At 36.7% G+C, this 25,877-nt stretch overlaps 1 protein-coding gene across 2 annotated transcripts in view; it reads right to left on the bottom strand.

The window, feature by feature from the left end:
- The window catches only part of STAG1 (STAG1 cohesin complex component), a 401,929-nt gene that overhangs the window by 264,994 nt on the left and 111,058 nt on the right, over positions 1-25,877 (bottom strand). Inside the window, exons 2-3 of one of the 2 annotated variants that reach the window (XM_060638731.3) lie at positions 21,234-21,344; positions 11,263-11,365 (exon numbers count right to left, since the gene is read on the bottom strand). In XM_060638731.3, coding sequence (XP_060494714.1) covers positions 11,263-11,365; positions 21,234-21,262 — 132 coding nt within the window. In that variant the 5' untranslated portion in view covers positions 21,263-21,344. Of the gene's footprint in view, positions 1-399; positions 567-11,262; positions 11,366-21,233; positions 21,345-25,877 lie in introns of those variants that run through there. The other variant, XM_078432318.2, reaches the window with a different exon arrangement.

Here is a 25,877-nt window from a genome sequence, read left to right as displayed (position 1 = left end):
TGTTGACCTTAATCATTTGACTGAGGCGATATTTGTTAGATTTCCCCACTGTAAAGTTACTTTCCCTCCTCTTTCCAATGTACCTTTGGAAGAAAGACAGTATGTGCATCCCACATTTAAGGGGCAGGGAGTTATACTCCACCTTCTTGGGTGGTGGGGGGGTGGGTAGTATCTACACAAATTACTTAGGAATTTTTAGTATGGGATTTTTGTCTGTTCTCACTCATTTATTCAATTATTTAAAGTAATGGACTCATCAAAATTTATTTTATACTTTGGGGTACACTTCAACACTTTTATTCTGTTGCTCAGCCTGTTTCAGCTCTGACCACTGGGAAATCTTTCATGGCTCCTGCATTCATTTCACATATTCTCATCTATGTGTGTCTTACTGTTTACCTTCCGGCAGCACAATATTCTGCAGGCTCATCTTGTATATCCCCTTCCTCAATTTTAGAACCAACCAATATTCCAAGGAGCTCTGGTTCCTTTTACTGGAGAATGACATTAGAGATGAAGATCTGGGCTAGGTTTTGCTCCTTGATACTGTGTCCTTCTTCTAGGCTCTTAAGCAGACAAAGAAATACATGTTCCATAGACATACACATAACTATAAATATCTCTGTATGTAATGATATATTATCTATGTTAAGCTAAATATAAATTCATATTGGTATGTCCACCTCTAATCCATTACCATAAGTACGCATCTTCTGCATTACTAATCAATATGGTCCCGCCTCAACAGTGAGAAACCTGGTGCCCACTGGTATACAAATATAATAGTATTAGAGCTGTTAAATCATACCCCAACAGAAACAATTTTATTAACTAGATTACATTGCTTATATATACAATGTAGTTTCTTTGATTTTAGTCTTACAGATTCATATCAAAAGTTACTTAAGTCAGCAACTTCCTGCCCAACTTCCCCTAGTGACATTGTTTCAAATACTTCAAACAGCATTAGAATGCTTTATCATATTCTACATTCCATCCTGGTATCCACTTAAACTCCTAAGTGACTTTTTAAAATCTGTATTCATAAAATTCACTTTTTCTGTAAAGTTCAATGAGTTTTAACAAATGCATAGTGCCATGTATGTACAATATGGTATCGCAGGAAAGCGTTTCACCACCTTAAAAAATCCCTGTGCTTCTCCCATTCAATCCTCCCACTTCTCTTTGGCAAACAATGAATTCTTTTACCTAACTATAGGTTTGGCTTTTATAGAAAGTCATATAATTAAATCATATATTATGTAGCCTCTTCAGACTGGTATCTTTCCCTTTAACAATATGCATTTAAGATTTATGAATGTTTTTTAGTGGCTAAATAGTTAAATTTTTAATTCCTAAATAATATTCCATTGTATGAATGTACACATTCTGTCACCCATTTACCCAATGATGGACATCCTGGTCACCATTTCTTGACAATTAGGAATAAAGCTGCTATATGTATTCACGTGCAGGATTTTGTGCAGACATAATTTTCAAATGAGTTATGTAAGCATCTAGAAGCATGATTATTGAATCATATGATAAAACCACGTTTAGCTTTGTAAAAAACTGCCAAACTGTTTTCCAAAGTAGCTGTAACATTTTGCATTGCCACCAGCAATGAATGAGAGTTCTTGATGCTTTGTAACCCTGACAGCTTTGTACCTTTGTCAGGTTTTTGGATTTCAGCCATTATAATAGGTATAAAGTTGTTGTCTCATTGTTGTCTTAATTTGCAATTCCAGAATGACAAATGATTAAGGACTTTTTAATAATTAATCATTCTTGACATTAAATTTTTCTGTTCCAATTACTGGAACAGATACTGTCTTCTAACTACACTCTGATTCTGTATACTTGTACTCTCTAACATGGTAACCACTACCCTCATGTAGCAAATTGAGCACTTGAAATATAACTAGTCAAAAACGAAATGTGCAGTAAGTATAAAATATCCTCAAGATTGTAAAGATTTATGAAAAATCACATATGAAATCTCATTTATAATGCTATATTGACTACATGATGAAATAACATATTATACTGATTAAATTAATTGCATTACCCATTTTTTTTGTAACTCACTAGAAAATATTAAGTTGCAGATGCAGCTCATATTCTATTTCTGCTGAATAATTCCACACTATTCTAATACTATAAACACATTAATTCTTGTAATACAAACCTAATCCCATCACTTCCCTATTTCTCTGCTCTTTAGTCACCCTCATAACCAGCAATCAATAAAAAATCCAAACTCCTCAGCATGGCAAATAAAGTTATCATTTACTACCTGTTCAGTCATCTACCATATCAGCTCCCTCTTTACAGGATGATAAATTTTAAGTTGCCTAAATCCAGCATTATTTCACACATTCATTCTTTTTAGCTGGACTCTAGATTTTGGCTCCTCCTAATAAGTCTTGTTTCTGTGCTCACTCTTTAGAGTGATAGGATTTTCCCAGTAGTGTGTATGCACACAAGTGTGTGTGTGCACGTATGTGTAGGCGTGTGTGTGTGTGTGTGTGTGTGTGTGTGTGTGTGTGATGAGAGCAAGGGGGAAATGTTATTTTTCCTCATTAAATAATACATTCACATGGCCCAAAATTTAAAAGGTGATTAAACTTTAATGAAAACATGCCCACTCCTGCCCTCAAGCCACCATCTACTTTCCTAAGAGGCAAACAATACTATTCATTTCTTAGACATCATCTGAACAAACTGCATGTGAAACTAAAGAATAAATAAATGGAAACCCATTCTATGTTCAGGTACTTGAAGAGTTAATATTAAGATCTCAATACTCCCTAAAGCAACCAACATACAGATTTAATGCAATCTCTATCAAAATCCTAATGACCTTTTTTGCAGAAACAGAAAAACCCATTCTATAATTCAAAGAGAATCTCAAAGGATCTCAAATGACCAATTCTGAAAAAGAAACCAACACTGGAAGATACATACTTCTGATTTCAAAATTTACTACAAGGCTACACTATCAAAACAGTGTGGTGCTGGCATAAAAGCAAACATACAAACCAGTGGAATAGAATAGCCTATGTATGTGAAACAAACCCTCACATATATGTTTTAATAATTTTTGACAAGGGTGCCAAAACCATCCAGTGGGTAAAGAGCAGAAGGCAACCCACAGAATGGGAGAAAATATTTGCAAATCATATATCTGATAATGGATTAATATCCAGAATATATAAAGAACTACTAAAACTCAACAAGACAAGGAACCTGATTTGAAAATTGGCAAAGAATTTGAATAGACATTTCTCCAAAGAGCATATCCAAAGCCCATTAAACACAAGAAGAAATGCTCAATATCACTAATCATTAGAGAAATGCAAATCAAAACTACAATGAAATGGAACCTCACACCTAGTGATAAAAAGAGAAAAAACTTCTTAGAGGGGATGTGGAGAAATTAGAACTCTTGCACTGTTAATGGGAATGTAAAATGGTATGGCCATTGTGGGAAACAGTACATCAATTCCTCAAAAAATTAAAAATAGAATCACCATATAATCGACCAATAACTCAAATAAATATATACCAAAAAGAACTGAAGGCGGGGACTCAAAAAGTTATTAGTACACTCATTGTCACAGCAACATCATTCACAGTAGTTCAAGCTTGGAAACAACCCAAGTGTCCATTTGATGCCATGAATGGATAAGCAAATGTGGTATATACACACAATGAAATATTATTCAGCCTTAAAAAAGAAGGGAATTCTGGCATAATCTATAACATAGATAAACCCAAAGGACATTATGCTAAATGAAAGAAGCAAGTCATAAAAGCCAAATATTTGTATGATTCTACTTATATGATGTACTTAGTAAAAAAATCACAGAAACAAAAAGTAAAATGGTGACTGCTGGGGGCTAAGGAAAGCAGGAATAGGGAGTTATTGTTTAATGGGTATAGAGATTTACATTTTTGTTTTCACTGAAGTGTAGCAATATTATATTAGTTTCAGGTGTACTACAAAGTGAGTCAATATTTATATATATTACAAAGTGATCTGGGCGCCTGGGTGGCTTAGTTGGTTGAATGTCCAACTTCAGCTCAGGTCATGAGCTCATCAATCCTGGGTTCAAGCCCGACATCAGGCTCTGTGCTGACAGCTCAGAACCTGGAACCTGCTTTGGATTTTGTGTCTCCCTCGCTCTCTGCCCCTCCCCAGCTGACTCTGTCTCTTTCTCAAAAATAAATAAACCTTTAAAAAAAAAAAAGTAAGGGGCATCTGGGTGGCTCAGTCAGTTAAGCATCCGACTTTGGCTCAGGTCATGATCTAGCAGTTCGTGAGTTCGAGCCCCATGTCAGGCTCTGTGCTGACAGATCAGAGCCTGGAGCCTGCTTAAGATTCTGTGTCTCCCTCTCTCTCTGCCCCTCCCCTGCTCACGTGCTGTCTCTCCCTCTCTCAAAAATAAACATTTAACAAAATTTTTTTTAAAGTAATCATTACAATAAATCTAGCTATCACCTGTCACTATACAAAGTTCTTACAATACTACTATTTCCTATGCTATACATTGCATCCCTATGTCTTATTTATTTTATTAGAGTTACAGTTTTAAAAAATGAAGAAAGTTCTGGAGGTGGTGGTGATGACTGTACAATATTATGAATGTATTTAATACAACTGAATACATGTTAAAATGGTTAAATTGGCATTTCTGGTGTATTTCACCAGAAAAAAAAAAAATTGGAAAAAACCCAAATGCATATATGTATTTCCAAAGACCTATTATATTTTAAGTTATTTATGCACAGCTCTGCATCATTCTATTTTCACAATTTTTAATCTACAGTATGTCCTAGAAAATATTTTTTTCATAAGTTTTTTATTTTGGGGGAGGGGATGAAGGGCAGAGAGAGAGAGAGAGAGAGAGAGAGAGAGAGGGAGGGAGGGAGGGAGGGAAGGAATCCCAAGCAGGCTCCATGCTGTCAGTACAGAGCCTCATGTGGGGCTTAATCCCACAAACCATGAGATCATGAGCTGAGCTGAAATCAAGAGTCAGACCACTTAATCGACTGAGCCACCTAGGTGCTCCTGTCCTAGAGAATATCTTAATTCCTTTTCAAAAGCTGCAGTGTTCCACTGCACAGATGTACATTAATTTTTTTTAGCCATTAACCCACTGACAATCAACATTTCTTTCTTCTGGATCTTTTACAATTACAAATAACATTCTATTACAAGTAAGCTTGTATATGTGTAGAAATGTTTGTGTGAGTTACACACATGTACATTATTATGCATATATAGTATATAAGTAGTATGAACTAAGCTCCATAAATACGGGAAATAAACCACAATTCTCACACCAGGAAACCTTTACCATTGGTTATAAAGGAGGTAGGGAGTAAGAACATAAAAAATCCATTTGATCTTATCTAAGGTCTATTTATCCTCATTATCCCCAGAGTGATTTTCCCATGACAAATCCAGATAATAATATAAAGAAGTTCAGAAAGATTGCCCCTAATAAAAATAAGAGGGAAGATAATGACATATAATTAAAAGAAAACCAGAAACACAAATAACTGTAATATAATATAGTAAAATATAGTATGTAAAAAAATATTTTTCACAAAAATGTGGTTTCAGTGATAGAAGGGTTCTATTAAGAGGCAGATAATTTCTAGTAACAGATAAATAACCAGAGGAAGTTTCACAGAAGAGATGAGCCCCATTAAATATCTAAATGAAGATGATCAACAAACATGTGGATAACTTTGGAGTCTAAGTCCAGCCTGGAGACATAAATCTGAGAGACATAAACTTAGACATGGTACTTAAAGTCATGAGATTGGATGTGATCACCAAGGGAGTAGTGTGTGTAAACCAAATAATGTCTAGCATTTGTTAATACAATCATAGGGTTAGTATAAACATGACACAATGTTTGCTAGAGATTGTTAATCATTTGGGTAGAGAGCTACAATAACAAACATCAATCAGGACAACTACAAAATAAGAGTAGTTGTTTAATAATAAACAAAAGTCTCTGAAATAATAGTATACCAAAAAGAAATACCAATAATGAGATGCCCCCTAAGAATTTGGAAATGAAAACAATACTACCTGTAACAGAAAGTCCTTATACTATTTGTTTTCATATGGCTGAGTAAACAAAACCAGAGATCATGAAGTCTTCTCAAATATAAACAGTATTAAAACGGCTAAACAAAGCATGTATCAATTGAAACTCTGAATTGTCAAAAGTGGAGCCAGCTGACTGAAAATGTTTAAGCAATCTTCGTAACAGGTACTGGAGCAAATGTGTCAAATCTGATCATACTGACGATCAGATCTCTCAATATAAATTAACAGCTTGGTAGTTCAGCATTCTTTTTTAAAAAATGTTTATTGGAGGGGGGAGAGGGAAAGAGGGAAGGAGGGAGGGAGAGAGAGAGGGAGAGAGGGAGGGAAAGCGCGCACACAAACAAGCTGGTGGCTGGGGGAGGAAGGGGGGGAGGGTAATCCCAAGCAGGCTCCATGCTGACAGCAGAGAGTCCAACACTGGGCTTGATCTCACAAACTGTGATTAAGACCTAAGCTGAAATCAAGAGTTCAACACTCAACTAAGTCACCCAGGTGCCCCTGGCATTCTTGAGATAAGGACTTTCAGAAGTTTAAGATGTGAGTTCAAAACTTAGCTTTGCCATTTATATGCTATGTGTGACCTTGGGCAAACTACCACTTCCTATTTTTGTTTTCTACATTGTAGATCACTTATAACACAGTTTCACAGTACTGATGTTACAGTTAAATGACATAAACAGCATCAGCTTAGTGCAAAGACAGAGTAGAAATTCAGCAAGCTGCATTGTTTCAAACATTAAGAAATGGGGTTGAGTTAGGTGGGAGTATAGATGCCCATGTGAATTAATAAGTGTGAAAATATGGACGAAAGTCTAACTAACACAAGTCTCTAGAATGTACCACCCTACCCTGGTAAAATCCTTTTCAATTTTATAAATATGGGATGAACGTATACTATTTACCTATTAGATTATGGGATGGTAATTTTAGTAAAAAATCATACTTCTACCCATAAAACAGCTAAATTAGGATATGCATACTCCTTTTCAACAAGGAAAGCAAAAATATTACAGGAATGCAGTTACTGACATATCAAAATTAGAGAGGTTCTAAAGAATAACACAATAGCCTGCTGAAAGGGTGAGAAATTCTTTTAGAAAAAAAAAAAGGTTTTCTTGAAGAAGGCAGCACTAAAGCACAATCTTATGAAGTAAAGAATTTCAATTGGAGGAGAACAAATTCAAGTAAGCAACCACATAGACAGTTTATTCTCCTACCTTCAATCACATTTAGTCTTATTTCCCATTTGCACCTATAACCCACAAATCCTAGTGAAAACAATGTAACTTGCCACAGCCTCAGAAAAATCATATAGTGGTGGTAAGGGGAACTAGAATAGTCTCCAGCTTCTAAGTGTAAAACTTTCATTTTTCCCAAAATACTTTTGTAAGGAATATTCTACCACCAAATATTCTAACAGAATTAAGAGGTATTATAAAGAGTGATTTTAATGTTATGTCTTTTCCTCCACAATTTTTTCCCTCTAAATAAAGGTGGAGGACAAAAGCCAGTATAGAGAAAATGGTAGAAGTCATCCCTTCATCCTTTCTTTTAAGACTTTGCTCAAAAATTAAAGGTTATAGAGTTTCACTGAAGCAAATTAAAAACTAAGGCAAACACGGACATAACAGCAATAACATAAAAAAAAAGTCTTAAGTCACAAGGACATATATACAATAATTGGTTGACATAATCATCAATTGCAACAAGTGGATCTTATCTGCATCATGATTCAAACCAACAAACTGTACTTTAAAAATTGGGGCACTGGGGTGGCTCAGTCAGCTAAGCATCTGACTCTTGGTTTTGGCTCAGGTCAAGACCTCACATTCTGTGAGTTTGAGCCCTGCATGGGGCTCTGTGCTGAGTGTGAAGCCTGCTTGAGATACTCTCTCTCTTCTTCTCTCTGCCTGTCTCCTGTTCTCTCTTTCAAAAATAAATAAATAAACATTAAAAAAGAAAAAAAATAAGTAAAAATGATAATATTTATGAAATGATTATAAACTTTAAACTGATTATTTGGTGCTAATATAATAGTTATCTTGAGATATGATAATGATACTTATCATTTAATAAAAAAAACTAAGGGGCGCCTGGGTGGTGCAGTCGGTTAAGCGTCCGACTTCAGCCAGGTCACGATCTCACGGTTCGTGAGTTCGAGCCCCGCGTCGGGCTCTGGGCTGATGGCTCGGAGCCTGGAGCCTGTTTCCGATTCTGTGTCTCCCTCTCTCTCTGCCCCTCCCCCGTTCATGCTCTGTCTCTCTCTGTCCCAAAAATAAATAAAAAAAAATAAATAAATAAAAAATAAATAAATAAATAAAAAAAACTAATCATGCCCCGAGCAGAGACCTAAATAAACATTTTTCCTAAGAAGACATACAGATGACCAACAGACACATGCAAAGATGCTAAACACAGGGGCGCCTGGGTGGGTCAGTCGGTTATGCATCCAATTTCACTCTGGTCATGATCTCCTGGATCCATGGGTTTGAGCCCCGTGTCAGGCTCTGTACTGACAGTTCAGAGCCAGGAGCCTGTTTCAGTTTCTGAGTTTCCCTCTCTCTCTGCTCCTCTCCAACTCGCATTCTGTCTCTCTCTCAAATATAAATAAACACTTAAAAAAAAAAAAGATGCTGAACATTAATAATTGTTAAGACAATGCAAATCAAAACCACAATAAGGTATCACATCACACCAGTCAGTATATCTAATATTAAAAACAAACAAACAGAACAAAACAAAACAAAAAGAAAAACCAAGAAATAATAAGTGCTAGTAAGGATGTGGAAAAAGGGAATTTTCATGCACTGTTAGTGGGAATGTTTTTGGTACAGCCACTATGAAAACCAGTATGGAAGTTCCTCAAAAAAATTAAAAATAGGGGCACTTGGGTGGCTCAGTTGGTTAAGTGTCCGACTTCAGCTCAGGTCATGATCTCACAGTTTGTGAGTTTGAGCCCTGCATCAGGCTCTGTGCTGACAGCTCAGAGCCTGGAGGATGCTTTAGTAGATTCTGTGTCTCCCTCTCTCTCTACCCCTCCCCTGCTTGCACTCTGTCTCTCTCTCTCTCTCAAAAATAAATACACATTAAAACAAATTCATTAAAAAAAAAAATTAAGAATAGCAATGTCGGGGCGCCTGGGTGGCTTAGTCAGTTGAGCTTCCGACTTCGGCTCAGGTCATGATCTCGCAGTTTATGAGTTCGAGCCCTGCGTCGGGCTCTGTGCTGACAGCTCAGAGCCTGGAGCCTGCTTCAGATTCTGTGTCCCCCCTCTCTCTCCGCCCCGCACCCCTCGCTTGTGCTCTGTCTCCCTCTGTCTTTCAAAAATGAATAAACATGAAAAAAATTAAACAAAAATAGAAATGCGAAATGACATTCCACTACTGGTAATTCCACTACTGGGTAGTTACCCAAAGAAAATGAAAACACTAATTCAAAAAGATATATGCATCCCAATGTTTATTGCAGCATTATTTATAATAGCTAAGATTTAGGGGCGCCTGGGTGGCTCAGTCGGTTAAGCGTCTGACTTCGGCTCAGGTCATGATCTTGCGGTCTGTGAGTTCAAGCCCCGCGTCGGGCTCTGTGCTGACAGCTCAGAGCCTGGAGCCTGTTTCAGATTCTGTGTCTCCCTCTCTCTCTGACCCTCCCCCGTTCATGCTTTGTCTCTCTCTGTCTCAAAAATAAATAAACGTTAAAAAAAAAAAATTTAATAGCTAAGATTTAGAAAAAAAAACTCAATTGCCCATTGAAAGATGAATAAAGGTAAGATACACACACACACACAGGAACATTACTCAGCCATAACGAAAACTGAAATCTTTCTATCTGTATAGCAAATGAATAAACATCCATCCCACATGGATTGATCTACAGGGTAGTATGCTAACTAAAATAAATCAGATGGAGAAAGACAAATACCCTATGATTTCACATATATGTGGAATCTAAAAAACAAAACAAAGAAGACAGAAAGAGACTCATAAATACAGAGAATAAAAGTAATGGTTGCCAGAGGGGAAAGACTGGCAGGGTGGGGAAGGGGTGTGTGTGAGCAAAATAGGTAAAGGGGATTAAGAGGTACAAACTTCCAGTTATAAACTAATCACAATAATAGAAAATACAGCATAGGGAATACAGTCAATAATGCTGTAGGTACACTGTATAGTGATAGGTAGTAATTACATTTATTGTAGTAAGCACTGAATCATGTATAGAACTGTCAAATCATTATGTGGTGCACCAGAAACCCAAAAACATTCTATGTCAACTATACTTCAATAAAAAAATGTTTAAAGAAAAAGGAAGCTCCTATCTTTTAGAGATACATTCTGAAATATTCACAGATGCAATGAGGTCTGCATGACCTTGAAAATAACATGGGAAGGAAATAAGGGATGGAGAGATAAAACATGATTAGCCATGACTTGATAGCTGTGGTAGCTGGGTAATGGTTATATGGAGAATTCATTGTAGTATGCCTCTCACAAAAGGAGAGTGAAATTTTCCGTAACAAAAACTTTCATGAATAGAAAAAAAATTGTGAAGACCAAATCAGATTGTAAAATTGAGTGCGAAATAGTACAAACCTTAACCCCTGACACAGTGAATGATACTATGATCTCTGAGAGCTTATGCTACCTTAAATTAAATAATAACCAGTGTACTCACAATACATAAAGATACCTCCTCAAAGTAAGGACACCCAGAGTTCTTCTAAACTTCTCAGTCATGTATCAGTAAGAATATATTCTGAGACTGGGTCCAAATCCCAAACTAATACTACCAAAATGCACACTTAAGAGCTCACAACAAATCAGAGTTGCATCTAAAAAGCAGGAAAGTCATAACTAACTACATCTCATTTCATGTTAATCTAATCATCTTCTCCACGTCTTCACATGGATCACTATTTATTACAAGGGAAGCATGGAGAGCAGAAATGATACTAAAATCAAATTCCTTTTTCAGATCATTGTCAATCCAATTCATGAAGCAAAGTTTTCAAGAATCTCTAATATGCTGCTGAAATTTTAAAAGATGTATTAACAGAACTAGAATTAACAGAAAGCTTATATCAAGCTCCTTTACTCAGTAACCATTACAAGAACAAAGGCAAGCATAATACATACTGGAGGCCGACCAGGACGACCCCTTTTTCTTTTTCCTTTGATCTCAGTTTCTTCAAGTTCGCTGCCAGCATCAGAATGGGCAGTAGTTTCATTAGTTGAATCCCTAGAAAATGTGATACATTATTTTAGTGAACAAAATTAATTCATATATACAATGCAGTTCTATTCCACTACTTTCCTTACTTCCTGGTATACAGCTGATAAGAAGGATTTTTCTTCCATTTGCAGAAAAAATCTTTAGGAAAAGGAAAATATTACCCTTCCTGCCAATATCACATAATATTGAGTGACATGAATCCCCATATCGAAAGGGAAACAAAGAGGAGGAAATCATTGTGGAAATGGCAGCTGCTATACAAAATATAAATGAAAATTCAGTTATGACAGATGAATTATTCAATAGAAAAAACCTAAGTCTTGGGAGGAATTTTATTTTATAAAATCATGAATAGTTAGTAGCGTGCTAGTAAAAGTTTAACAACTGGCTCCTCAAAAAAATTACGCACGTTAATGATTAGAAATTTTACTGAAATAATGGTTCTATAAAACGAATTTACTGACAATAAAATACACAATATTCTTTTGGTTTTTTTAAGTTTATTTACTTATTTTGAGAGGGAGAGAGAACTCCAATGGGGTAGGGGCAGAGAGAGGAGACAGAATTCTAAGCAAGCTCCACACTGTCAGCACAAAGCTCAACATGTGGCCCGAACTCACAAACTGTGACATCATGACCTGAGCAAGATGAAGAATCGGATGCCCAACCAACTGAGCCACCCAAGCACCCCACATAGTATTATAAATCCCATACAACTAATTGATTCACATAAAACAATAATTTTGTCACAGATGCATCTATAGCTAACCTTTGATTGTAACTGATGAACAAACAGGATCCCGATATGAACAATCACGGATATCTTTGTTCACTTAATGAATAGGATACAGGGGATATGACAAAGACATTTGTTAAAACTTCACTCACTGGTCAATGTTGTGGACAATGTCTTTACTGAATCAGGTAACAGTTCTCAAATAGTGGAAGGATACTTCCTCAATTATTTTTTCTATCATATTGTAATGGATATAAACTGATACACCTTTCCATTTAATCTGCATTATTAACAGTATCTCCATAACTTAATAAAGTTTATAGACAAATGAAAGAACAATAAATTGAGCCCTGATGTGTAGTGTTTGCTGATTTTCATAATGTAAATATTACCACAGCAATTTCAAACTGCCAAAGTGATATCAACAGAGTTGAGAATAAACAGCAGTAGTACACACTAAATAAAATAGGTGTATACAAATACACACATACATACAATAGGTGTAAATAAAAATTTCCAGAGCGTAGAAAACAGTAACATAAAATAATCAGGAAGTGATGAGTTTTGAGGATTTATTACTTTTACTTTTATTTTTAATATGATTTATTAAATTTAAGTTTATATAATTTAACTTTTTATAAAGACATTGTTATTTTAGTAGGGTCACAAAATTTCTGGAAATTTACTTTTCAGCTCTCCAGGACAATACAAGATGGCTCCAGCATACCATTGCAATAGTATTAACAACTTCTTTGCTAGAATTTATACTACTAACAGTATAAAAGATCTATAAAACTGCAAATACAATGAAGGGAACACAGCAAATAGTGAGTCCAACACACAACCTATTATTTCTTCATCTGCTTCAACAAATGCTCTCAGTTCCATTTCCTTTTTGTATTGATTCCTTAAAGCTCAAGTCTGTAATGTCTACCACTCCTCCCTTCATACCACGTTCTCTGGAAGATCTCATCCACTTGATGTATAGCTTCTATGCAAATAACTTCAATATATTATCAATGGACCTGATCATCTACAATTGAAGATTTTTAACTTCACATGTTAACAGCTTCTTTGAATGCCTATCAAATTCACCAAATACCACATACAAAATTAAGTCCAACACTAACTTATCTCTAGTTCTCTGCTCATGGCAATACAATTAACTAACTGATTTAATTAATGCAGGAGTGTACTTTAAGTTGTATGCAAATTTATTATGGTCACTGTTATCCTGTCTTATATTCTTAGAATCATATCAATCTTCCTCTTGTGCCATCAGCTAACAAGGGCAATCATGTTATCTTCCATATAATAATTCTCCAAATTCTTTCCATGATTATTACCATAATCACCACTCCCTGAATTAATCTCAACTTATCTATTTCTATCTCCCTCGTCCAGGACATTCTACACATAATGCCAGTAACATTCTTGTATCGTGATACCTCCCTACTTGCAAATCTTCAAAGATGACCTGGTATTTAAAACTGTGCACAGAAAAAAGAACTGAGACTTCTGGGGAAGATGAAGGAGTAGGAAGAGCTCACCTCAACCTCTAGATACATGCAAATAATACCCACATCAGCATATATAACCCAGAAAACTACCTGAAGACTGTCAAAACAGACTCTCTATAGGTAAATGTAGAGAAGAGGCCATATCCAAAAAGGTAAGAAGGGCAAAGAACTAACTGGGAACCAAATGGACCCACAGGAATGTCCATGGAAGGAAGGGATGCTATAGACACAGAGAGGATATTGGACACCACACTAGGCACACGAGGCACCCAGAACAGGGGACCTGCATTAGCAAGACTAATCAACATAACGTTTGGCTTTGAAAATCTGAGAGGCTCAACTTTGTAAATTCTTACAATCACCAGGGATTAATACCCGGAACTTTAAAAATCATCAGGCTGGCACTGGGAAGGCTGGAGGGCAATAAGATACTAGGTCCCCACCCTTTAAAAAAAAAAAAAAAAAAAAGCACCAAACAGCCGTGTGGAGATATAGCACAGAAACAGTAGGTTGAAAAATGACTTGGGTGTATGAGAGGGAGATTTGTTTACTAATCTCAAAGCATTTGCTGGAGAGGTATGGATCTTTGGGAGATTTCTCCAAGAACAAAACTGCTGGCAGACACCATTTCCCTCACCATCACTCAGCCTAGATACATAGACACTTGCATAACCAGTGCAAACACACTCTCCTTCTAGCTTACTAACAGCACCTTCAAGTCTAAGATCTCTTGTGGACCCACCCCCTCCAACCCAGCCTCCACAGGAGTCTATCCAAAGCAGTATCACAAGCATAGCAGTGTGCAAGCAACCCTAATAGGGACCAGAAACACCTCAAAGTGACTCTGCCCTGGGCAAAGGGGAAGAAAATGACCCACACCAGTATGACTCAGGCCCTGGCAGTGAGCTGGGGGTAGACAGCTGGTCTGACTGCAGGCCTTGCCCACTGATGAAAGCTTCTCAGGGAACAGCAAAGGTAGAGTGCCCTGCAGTTCGCTGTCACTACAGCTCTGGCAAATGCCCAGTCTGACCCAACTCAATCCCAAGGCCACCCCAGACAGGCCCACTAATAACAGAGAAACCAAAACCTGCACATAAAAAGACAAGGAGAGCCACTACAGATGACCAAACTGCAGGCAAATACGGCTCAGCCACAAAAGTAAGGCAATACAACACACAAACGAGACACCACTGAAATGAAAGGTTCAGGTGAACAGGGAACACGGCACTGTACGGCACTACAGGACCTCTTCTTCATAAGGCCACTACTTTCAACAGGAGATGTAGCTGTCTTTCCTAAAACACAGAAACAGACATGAACCATCAGAAAAGGTGAGAGAAAAGAGGAATGTGTCTCAAATGAAAAAAAAAAAAAAAAAAAAAAAAGACAAAATCACAGCAAGAGATCTAAACAAACAGAAAAAATATGCCTGAGAAAGAATTTAAAGTACTAGTCATAAAGATACTCACTGGACTTTAGAAAAGACTAGCAGACCTCAGAGAGAGCTTTAACAAGGAGATAGAAAATATGAAAAAGAACCAATCAGAAATGAAGAACTCAATAACTAGAATTAAGAATATACTAAGGGAATAAATAGACTAGAAGAAGGAGAAGAACGGATCAGTGACCTGGAGGATAGAGTAATGAAAAGGAATGAAGCTGAACAGGACAAAAAATAATAATAGTAATAATACATGAAAAGAGACTTGAACTTGGTGACACCATTGAGCATAATAACATTTGCATTAGGGATCTGAGAAAAAGAAGAGAGAAAAAAGGGGGCATAACATTTATTTGAAGAAATAATACCTGAAAATTTCCTGAATCTGGGGAAGGAAACAGAAATCCGCATCCAAGAGGCACAGAGAGCCTCCAACAAAACAAACCCAAAGAAGTGCATACCAAGACACCTAGTAATTAAAATGGTAAAAACTAGTGATGAAGAGAAAATTATAAAAGCAGCAAAAGAAAACAGTTACATAAAAGGAAAACCCCATAAGGTTATCTGCTGATTTTTCAGTAGAAACTTTGCAAGACCGAAGGGAGTGGCAAAATATATTAAGAACGCCAAAAGAAAAAAACCTGCAACCAAGAATTATTCTATCCAGGAAGGCCATCATTCAAAATAAAAGGAGAACTAAAGAGTTTTCCAGAAACTCTCTGAATGGAAAGGAAATACCCTAAAGCAAGAGTAAGCAAGAGTAAGAAATGTAGGAAGCAGTAAAAATAAGTAGGTCTATAAAAATCAGTCAAAGGATTCACAAAAGCAGTGAATATTATATTTTACACCTGAAACTAATATAACAATGTATGTTAATTATACTGGAATGGAAGTTTTTGAAAAACTTTTTAAAAATAAACATAAAATTATAAATAGGGGCACCTGGGTGACTCAGTCAGTTAAGCATCCGACTCTTGATTTCAGCTCAGATCATGATCCCAGGGTTGTGAGATTGAGTCCCACATCAGGCTCTGTGTTGAGAATGGAACCTACTTAAGATACATTCTCTTTCTCATTCTCTTTCTCTTTCTCTCTCTCTCTCTCCACCCCCACCACCCCTCTCCCCTGCTCACGCTCTCTCTTTCTGAAGATAAAATCTTTAGTATTCATAAAAGCAGGTGTCTGCATGATTAGCAGTAGTTGATTCCTGATCTAGCTGATCTTACTCATCTCTACTAAAGAGTAATAAATCAGGGATACTCGGGTCGTTCAATGAGTTGAGCATCCAACTCTTGCTTTAGGCTCAGGTCAAAATGTCCTGATTCATGGGATCGAGCCCCATATTGGTCTGCGATGATAGCATAGATCCTGCTTGAGATTCTGTCTCTGTCCCTTTATCTCTGTCCCTCCCCCAGTCACATTGTGCACAGGTTCTGGCGCTCTCTCTCTCTCTCTCTCTCTCTCAAAATAAATAAATTTAAAAAAAAAACAAAACAATAAGTCATACTGCTTTTTCCTCAATATGCACCAAATAGTTTATGTTTACATATATGTACCGTGTGCTTGTTTCTATACATGATCTAGAATAAACATGCACAAAAACCTTGTAAGAAAACACAACTGTATCAATTACAAAAATAAATGAAAGATCTGAAAACATGATAATCTTGTCCATAGTCATACACCTAGTAAGCACCACAGTCCACTTAGATCTCAAGGTAAACCTGAATTCTCTATCTCCATGTCAGGATACTAGAATGCAAATATTATGTTTTCTATTTATCTTGTGTGGATAGAATCTACTAGTGCTTTTGATGCTTGCAATCACTAAGCAACTACAGGAACAGGTTTGTTACACCACAGAATATGTGACTCATTAGTGAAAATAATTTATCCTTGAGCACTACACATTACTCATAGAAGAGTAAGGTACAACTTATTTTCTAATTCTGACAACTACAGTCAGTTTAAAAGGTGATGACTATTACCAACAAATAACTACTACATTCCAATTAGTATACACATGTGTATGCATGTTTATTAGAATATATGATACATATTTTTTAATTTCAAGCAATAGAGAGAATATAAGAGTTTCACATCACCACACCCTAACTCTGAATCTCAATGTGCAGACTAACATTACTGATGGTTTAGATCAAGACCTAATTTTTTTCTTTTGTTTTTTATATTTGAGAGAGAACATGCATGCACAGTGGAGAAGAGGGCACAGGGAGAAAGAGAGAGGCAGTAAGAGCGAGAGAGAGAGAATCTTAAGCAGGCTCTATTTTTGTGGAGTCTGACACGGGGCTCAATCCCAAGACTCTGGGATCATGACCTGAGCCGTAATCAGCAATCCAACACTCATCTGACTGAGCCACCCAGGTGCCCCTTAAATTTTTTAATTAACAGGAATCTTCATACAAATACACAGAATTTCTGAATAGTATCCCATAATATATGTGAAATTTATTTAATTACTTCCCTGTCAATGAGCACTTAGATTGTCTCTAGCTTTACAGTATTACAGAACTAAAACAACTGTCTTTGTACACTACCTCTTATTACACAGCAACAAATTTCTCTCTAGGATAGACAAAGAATACTTGATCAAGGGTAGGCAAACTCAAACTTTGACTAACTGCTATAAAAGCCTACAAAAACCCTGCCAATCTCTAATGTTCGCATTTATAGACATAAATTAAAAGAAATAAAAAATCAGATGAAATCTTCTAAGAATGAATTTTTATCCCCTAAAACTCTCTAAATTCTGTCTACCTCTATTTGCACTGTAATCACGTCAGTTCAAGTTATCAACATATCTGGCCTGCATACTACAATATCCTCCTAATAGGTGTCCTTGCTTCTATTCTTGCCCCTCCCAAATAATCACTATACTGCATGAAGGGTGATTTTCTGAATCTCTCCCATGCATCTCTTCCATGCTTAAAATTCGACAGTGACTTCCTACTGCTCCTAAGAAGAAAAACTCAAAATTCTTGCCATCATTTAAGCAAGTCCCTGTACGATACAGCCCCACTCTGCTCCTAAGCCTTAATCTCATGCCACTCTCTATCACCAACCCTGAAAAAAGAAAAAGTACAGTTTTATTTCACTTTATCAAATATACCATGATTCCTCCTAACTCAAGGTCTCTGTACATGCCATATTCCTTCAGTCTGGAATTAACACCATTATTCCTTCTTCTTCCCCCACAGTGTTCCTTCAGTTCAGAGTTAAGCTCAACTGTCTTTTCCAGAGAAAAGAACACTAAATGAAGGCATGTGGTAAAATTCTCACAAAATTCTCTAATTTAACTTCCTAGCACCCATAATAGCAGCTCTATATATCTGCGATTATTTCATTAACATATATTTATTATACAAGCTTCATGACAGTATGGACTGAATCTCTACTATATGCTTTCTCCTCCAGAACTTAACATACTTCCAAGAACTGTATTATGTAGTAGAATATAAAAATATATGGTAACTGATAATATTTGACAATGCTTAATAGTAAATAGCACTAAGGTCAAAAATTTATCAGTGATAATAATATCTAAGTGAAACAAGAAATAACAAGGTCATTCACTGGAATTACCTTTCTCATGTCTACATTAAAAATCATTCTAAATGTTATTTATTCTGAGAGAGAGAAAGAGAGCATGAGCAGGGGAGGGGCAGAGAGGGAGAGAGAGGATGTCAAGTAGGCTCCATGCTGTGAGTATGGAGCCCAATATGGGGGCTCAATCTCACAAACTGTGAGATCATGACCCAAGCTGAAGTCAAGAGTCAGACGCTTAACTGACTGAGCCACCTAGATGCCCCAGAAAAATCATTCTTGGGGCGCCTGGGTGGCTCAGTCGGTTAAGCGCCCGACTTCGGCTCAGGTCATGATCTCACAGTTAGTGAGTTCGAGCCCCATCTCACAGTTAGTGAGTTCGAGCCCCGCATCGGGCTCTGTGCTGACAGCTCAGAGCCTGGAGCCTGCTTCAGATTCTGTGTCTCCCTCTCTCTCTGCCCCTCCCCTGCTCATGCTCTGTCTCTCTCTGTCTCAAAAATAAACATTAAAAAAAAAATTAAAAAAAAAAAAAAAGAAAAGAAAAATCATTCTTGAAATAAACATTAAGAATTGCCGGATCAAAATATTTTTGTTTGTTTTTGAGGAGACTGTAGAGATCAGTTTCTAGTAAACTGTCTTCACTTTACAAATGATAGAAACTCAAGTTTACAAATACTAAGAGACCTATTTCCTTTCACTTACAAAGCAAACATGACACTGCTGGCTGGATGGATTAAACAAGATCATGTATGTTGCTAAAATATGTCAAAATCCTCAGAAAACTTTATGGCCTCAATAAATGTTTCTCAGATCTCAACTCGACCAAGAGTACTATCTCCCACTGACGGACTGAAAGCAAAGTTCTTTCACCCACCTCACAGATCACCACTATCCACTACCCATAATCATAATACAGGTTTTCATTTCTATGAAAAAAAATCAGTTACACACAAAAAACAATGTTAAATACCACTGTATCAATACAATTTCTCTTTAAATACAACAGTTATTGAAATACAATCTCTGTGCCATATTTAATCAGAGATACTTACTAAGGGCCTGCCTAATATACAATAGTATGAGATAAAAAAGTGGGGGCACCTGGGTGGCTCAGTCATTTAAGTGTTTGACTCTTGATTCTGGCTCAGGTCATGATCTCATGGTCTTGAGATTAAGCTCCACACTGGGCTCTGTGCTAGGCATGAAACCTGCCTAGGATTCTCTTTCTCCCTCTCGCTCTGCCCCTTCCCCACCCACGCTCGCTCGCTCGCTCTCTCTCTCTCTCTCTCTCTCAAAAAAAAAAAAAAAAAAAAAAAATTAACAAGATGAAAAGGTGCAGTTCAGGCAGAAACAACAAGAGTTATAAAACATTAGGTTAAGTATGGTGCTGGAAGAAACAGCAAAGAACATTACAGGAGCACAAAAGGAAACCTACCCCAACTTTGAGGGGGAAAAAAAGCTTTTCTGGTGGCATAATACATCAGCTAAGACTTACAGGATTAGTGGATTGGCCAGGTAAGAGCACAGGTGAGTACGCACTGCAGGCAGGACAAAGATTTTAAAGAAGAAAGAAAATACTATGTGAGGACCTCCAAACTTGGTAATACATTTAAGTTAGGGAGTAATAAAGACACAGGAGTTAAGTAATTAGAAAGGGCTTAAATTTAATCTCCTATATTTGGCAGAAAGAAGGAGGATAGGTATTGATGGCTTTCCAAGCAGTAAAGAAATCTAGACAGGCTTTTTTGTCTTAGATACCTGGAGGAAAAACACAAGGCCAGGAAACCAATTAAAAGGTGCCTACAATCTCTTGGGGAAAGAGGTATATAAATGAACAGGGGCATTAAAAATTATAAATAAACAAACTGTTGATCACTTTCATTGTATCTAAACCACTGTTCTCATACAGGATCACAGTATGCAGACTCCTAATTTGTATCTTGATGAAATCTCTAAAAGGAAAAGTATCTGCTACTACATTGAACATATTTCCCAAAGAAAACAAAATAAGACCCAATTCTAGATCTGTCCTACAACTCCAACAAATCTAATGAGATGCCATCAGAAATGCCAACTTGGTATATCCTTAATATTACTTCTGGCAGTCAGAATGGTCCAATGATCTGAATCTCAGGGAAAATAAGGTGGGGAGAGGTGGGAGGGTATGTGTTGGAGAAACAGTAGGATATAGGATAGGAGTTTATAAACTATTATAAATGGTCCAACAAAATATTTACACTTTGCAGGCAATTCATTCTCTATCACAACTTGTAGCACTAAAGCTGTCAAACAATGTGTAAAGGAATGAGCATGGTTCTGTACCAGTAACACTTTATTTATAAAAATAGGCAGCATGCCAGATTTGGTCCATGGATCATAGTGTGCTGACCCCTGAGAAGAAGAGTAACCTCTTCTTTGCTCAATACCACAAAAATACTCCTATAACAATAGTAAGAGCCCTGGATGGATATGGTAATTGTACAGTCTAACTGCTGTTTGACTTCAGACATATTGCTCAACTATGAGAGAACCTATTTGATGTGATTACAGAAGTATTTCATGTACAAAAGTGTCATGTATTTTTTTTAAATAGAGGAAAAGTATAATACTTACTGTAATACTGGTAACTCTGAAGTAATCATTGCTGAAGAGGTCTTTCCACAATGTAGCAAAAGAATCAAGTGCTGTACAACTCAAACTTTTTAAATAACTTCAAAGTCAATCCTGTTAATTAAAAAAAAAAAAATAAGACAATTATTTTATTTCCAATTTTATTGAGGTATAATTGACAAATAAAATTGTATGATATTTAAACCACATGTGATGATTTGATATACATATACATTGTGAAGGTCTTCTACCCCCCCCATCAAGTTAATCAACATATCTATCACCTCACATACTGACCTTTTATGTGTAAAAACATTTAAATTCTACTCTCTTAGCAAATTTTGATTATACACTTCAGCGTTATCAACTATATATTACCATATTACACAAGGTAATGTTACACATTAGACTTCAGACCATATTCATCTATAACTGAAAGCTGTACCCCTTCACCAACCTCTTACTATTTCCCCCACCCCCTAACCCCTGGCAATGACATTTCTACTCTCTGTTTCTATGAAATCAACTTGTATACGTGACGCCATGTGACATTTGTCTTTCTCTCACTTCTTTCACTTAGCATAATGCCTCCAAGTCCATCCATGTTGTCACAAATGACAGGATTTCCTTTAAGACTGAATACTGTTCCTATACACAAATAATGTACCAGGTTTTCTTTATTCATTCATCAACAAACAGGTTTTCCATACAGTGGCTACTGTAATGTTGCTATGAACATTTGAGTACAGATACGTCAGGATAATAATTCCATTTCCTTTAGAAATACACTCAGAAGTAAGACTGTTAGATCATATGGTAGTTTTAATTATTCACAGAACCTCCACACTGTTTCCCATAGAAACTGTGTTAGTTTACATTCTCATTAGCAGTATAAAAGGTTCCCTTTCCTCCACCTCACCACTATTAACCTCCTGTCTTTTTGATAAGAGATATCCTAACAGCTGTGAGGTGATATTTCATTGTAGTTTTGATTTGCATTACTCTGATGATTAGTGATATTCAGCACCTTTTCATGTACCCACTGGTTATCCGTATTTCCTCTTAGGGAAAAAATATATTTAAATCCTTTGTAAAATAAAATTATTTTAAAGTGAAATGAATATGCTAGAATATTTAGACTATAATCAATCAGTACTATCAAACACAGTCATTGATATTTATCAAATAAATTAAAAACTCATGTCCACACAAAAGCTTACACAAAGATATTTATAGCAGCTTTATTTAAAGTTGTCCAAACATGGAAGCAACCAAGATGTTCATCAGGAGGTGAATGGATAAACAAACTGTGGTACAGTTAGAAAATGGAATATTATTTGGCACTAAAAAGAAATGAGCTAGCAAGCCTTGAAAAGACATGGAGAACGTTCAAATGCTTATTACTAAGTGAAAGAAGCCAATATGAAAGATTTACATACTGCATAATTCCAACAACATGGCATTCTGGAAAAGACAAAACTGTGGAAATGATAAAATGATGAGTGGTTGCCAGAAGTAAAAAGTACATAGGGAATAAATAGGCAGATACAAAGGACTTCTACGGCAGTGAAACTATTTTGTATGACACCATTAAGGTGGCTGCATGTAATTTTTATACGTTTATCAAAACCCATAGAATATATAACACCCAAAGTGTACCTAATGTAAGCTATGAACTTTGGACGATAATGACACGTCAGTGTAGGTTCATTGATTGTAACAGATGTACCAGTCTGGTATGAAAACCTGAAAGTCAGAGAGGCTTGATGCATGTGAGAACTAGGGTATAAGAGAAATCTCTCTACCATCTGTTCAATTCTGCTGTTAACATAAAACTTCTCTAAAAAATAAAGTCTATTAAGGGAGGAAAAAAAAAGGGCAGGGAAAGTGGGAGAAAACAGAGCATTCAAGACAGACCATGACACAGTATCAAAGGAATCACATAAGTATATAAAACTGGAACTCCAAGAGAAAGAAAGTACAGGGTAAAAGAAATAATAGAAGAGAACTTTCTCAAAATAATGTAAGATACTGAAACACAAATACAGGATCAGGGAATTCCCAATTAGAATAAATACTATAAAATATATATACTGCTAAAAACCAAAGGTTAAGGAAACAAAAAGGAAGTTAAAGGGACACCTGGGTGATTTACTCAGTTAAGCATCTGACTCAACTTCAGCTCAGGTCATGATCTCACAATTTGTGAGTTCAAGCCTCATGTCAGGCTCTGCACTTACAGAGCAGAGCCTGCTTGAGATTCTTTCTCCCTCTCTCTCTGCCCCTCCCCTGCATACTCCCTATCTCTCTCTCTAATAAAAATAAACTTTAGGAAAAAAGGAAGCAAAGAAATAGGTTTTCTCACACACTGAAACACAAAGATAAGAATTTTATCAGACTTTTTGTTGAAAACTATATAAGCTGAAAGTCAGTGGAAGGACATCTTTGAAGTGCTGAGAGAAAAAAATAAACATTTGATTTATATACTCGGTGATAGTCTTTGCAAATCGAAAGGACAGACTGATCTCATGGAAAATGAAGGAGTAGAAAGCTCCATGAACCAGCCCTTCCAGTAAAGCAAGTCTTAGGTTTGTGAAACTGGCAAAATCAAATTTTACAGACATCTGAAATTTAAAACAAATTATAACAGAGAAAAGAGTACCTAACAAAGAGCCTGCTAAAATGTGGTAAGGAAAAGCACTGTGCAGGCATCTGAGTGGCTCAGTCAGCTAAGCGTCTGACTCTTGATATCAGCTCAGATCATATCTCATGGTTCGTTAGACCAAGCCCTGTATCGGGATCTGTGCTAACAGCAGAAAGCCTGCTTGGAATTCTCTCTCTCTCCCTCTTTCTATGCCCCTCCCCTGCTTGAGCATTCATGCATGTGTGCTTTCTCTCTCAAAATCGTTTTTGTTTTTTTTTTTAAAGAAAGCACTGTATAATTTTGTTTTTCTACCAACTCCCCTCCCCCACAATCAACAGTATCCATAGGGATGACAGACCAACTTCCTGGTGCATCTTTCTGGTAGCAAAAATAAGAACATGGATCTTGTTCTCAAAAACTGTGGTTGTGTGTTTTGAAGGGATTCTGGACTATCATCTTTCCAAGGAAGCTGAAATCATACACTACAAACAGGTGAGGCAAGAGACAGTGGATGTGACAAAGAGCAGACAATCTGAAAAGCTTCAGAATAAGGAGGCTAAGGAAGAAGATATTCTGGGGATCAAGGGCTTTAAAGAGTTAATCACATATACCAAGAAACCCAAAGTGCTACATACATGCCCAGGGCCAGAAGCGTATTTGCAGAAGACATGAGAGGACACAGGCTTGCAACTCTAGCTAATCTTTGGGTTCTGTGTAAGCACAAAGTAAAGACTAAGGCAGAGCAGTAAGCAACTTGGCTAACCTTTGAAGGAATACCTCAGCTACAGATAAATAGCCAAGACCAAAAGATTGCTTTTCTTCCTTTTGATTCCCATTGGCTCAAAATATCTATAAGTTAACTGCTGCCTACGGATATTATAAAATTTCATTAACCATACATGACAATGAGTACAGTAATTGAAAACAATACTTTAGAAAAGTCACTAAACACACGGCTGTAGCCCTCAAGAGGCAATAAACCTCAGGGAAAAGGAGAGAATCTAGTGTCTAGAGTTATCATATTACGATACTGAAAAAAAAAATTTTTTTGAGAGAAAGAAAGACCATGCACAAGCAGGGAAGGGGCAAAGAGAAGGAGACACAGAATCCCAAGCAGGCTCCGCACCATCAGTGCACAGCCTGACACGGGGCTCAAAGTCATGAACACGCGAGATCATGACCTGAGCTGAGGTCAAGAGTCAGATACTTAACCAACTGCGCCACCCAGGCACCCTGAAAATGTCCAGTTTTTAACATCAACAATCACAAGGCATACAAAGAAAAAAAATACGGCCCATTAATAGGAAAAGAGGTTGACAGAAATCATCTTTGAGTAAAACAAAACTTAGGCTTAGACTTTCAGAGGACAAACTATCAGAAGAATATAGACTATCTGAAAACGTGCTGATGAAAAACTTTCCAATTTTTATACAAACAGAAATCTACAAATTCAAGAAGGTCAAACAACTCTAGATAGGACAAACTCAAAAGAGATTCACAGATACAAATTACAGTCAAATAATGAAAGCCAAAGACAATGAGAAAACACTGAAAGAAGTAAAACAGAAATGACCCATAACATACAACTAACTAATCCTCATTAAGAATAACAGCCAACTTCTCATCAAAAACTATGCAAGGTAGAAGGCAGTAGGATGGCATATCTAAATTGTCGGGAAAAAACTGCCATACAAAAAAAATTTGTTTTAATGTTTATTTATTTTTGAGGGAGTAGCAGCTGATGAGGGGCACAGAGAGGGGGACAGAGGATCCAAAGCAGGCTCTTCACTGACAGCAGCAAGCCCGATGTGGAGCTCGAACTTACAAACCACGAGATTGTGACATGAGCCAAAGTCAGATGCTCAACCAACTGCGCCACCCAGATGCCCCGCAAACAAAAATTCTATATCCAACAAACTATCACACAAAAATGGAAAAACTTAAGACATTCCTAGAAAAACAAAAATGGAGGAGACTTGTTGCTAGAACTCACCTACCATACA

The sequence above is a fragment of the Panthera onca genome, chromosome C2 (genome assembly GCF_046562875.1).
Source record: "Panthera onca isolate mPanOnc1 chromosome C2, mPanOnc1 haplotype 2, whole genome shotgun sequence".
In the NCBI taxonomy this organism is placed as follows: Eukaryota; Metazoa; Chordata; class Mammalia; order Carnivora; family Felidae; genus Panthera; species Panthera onca.
This window is presented reverse-complemented; position numbering and strand designations above follow the sequence as displayed.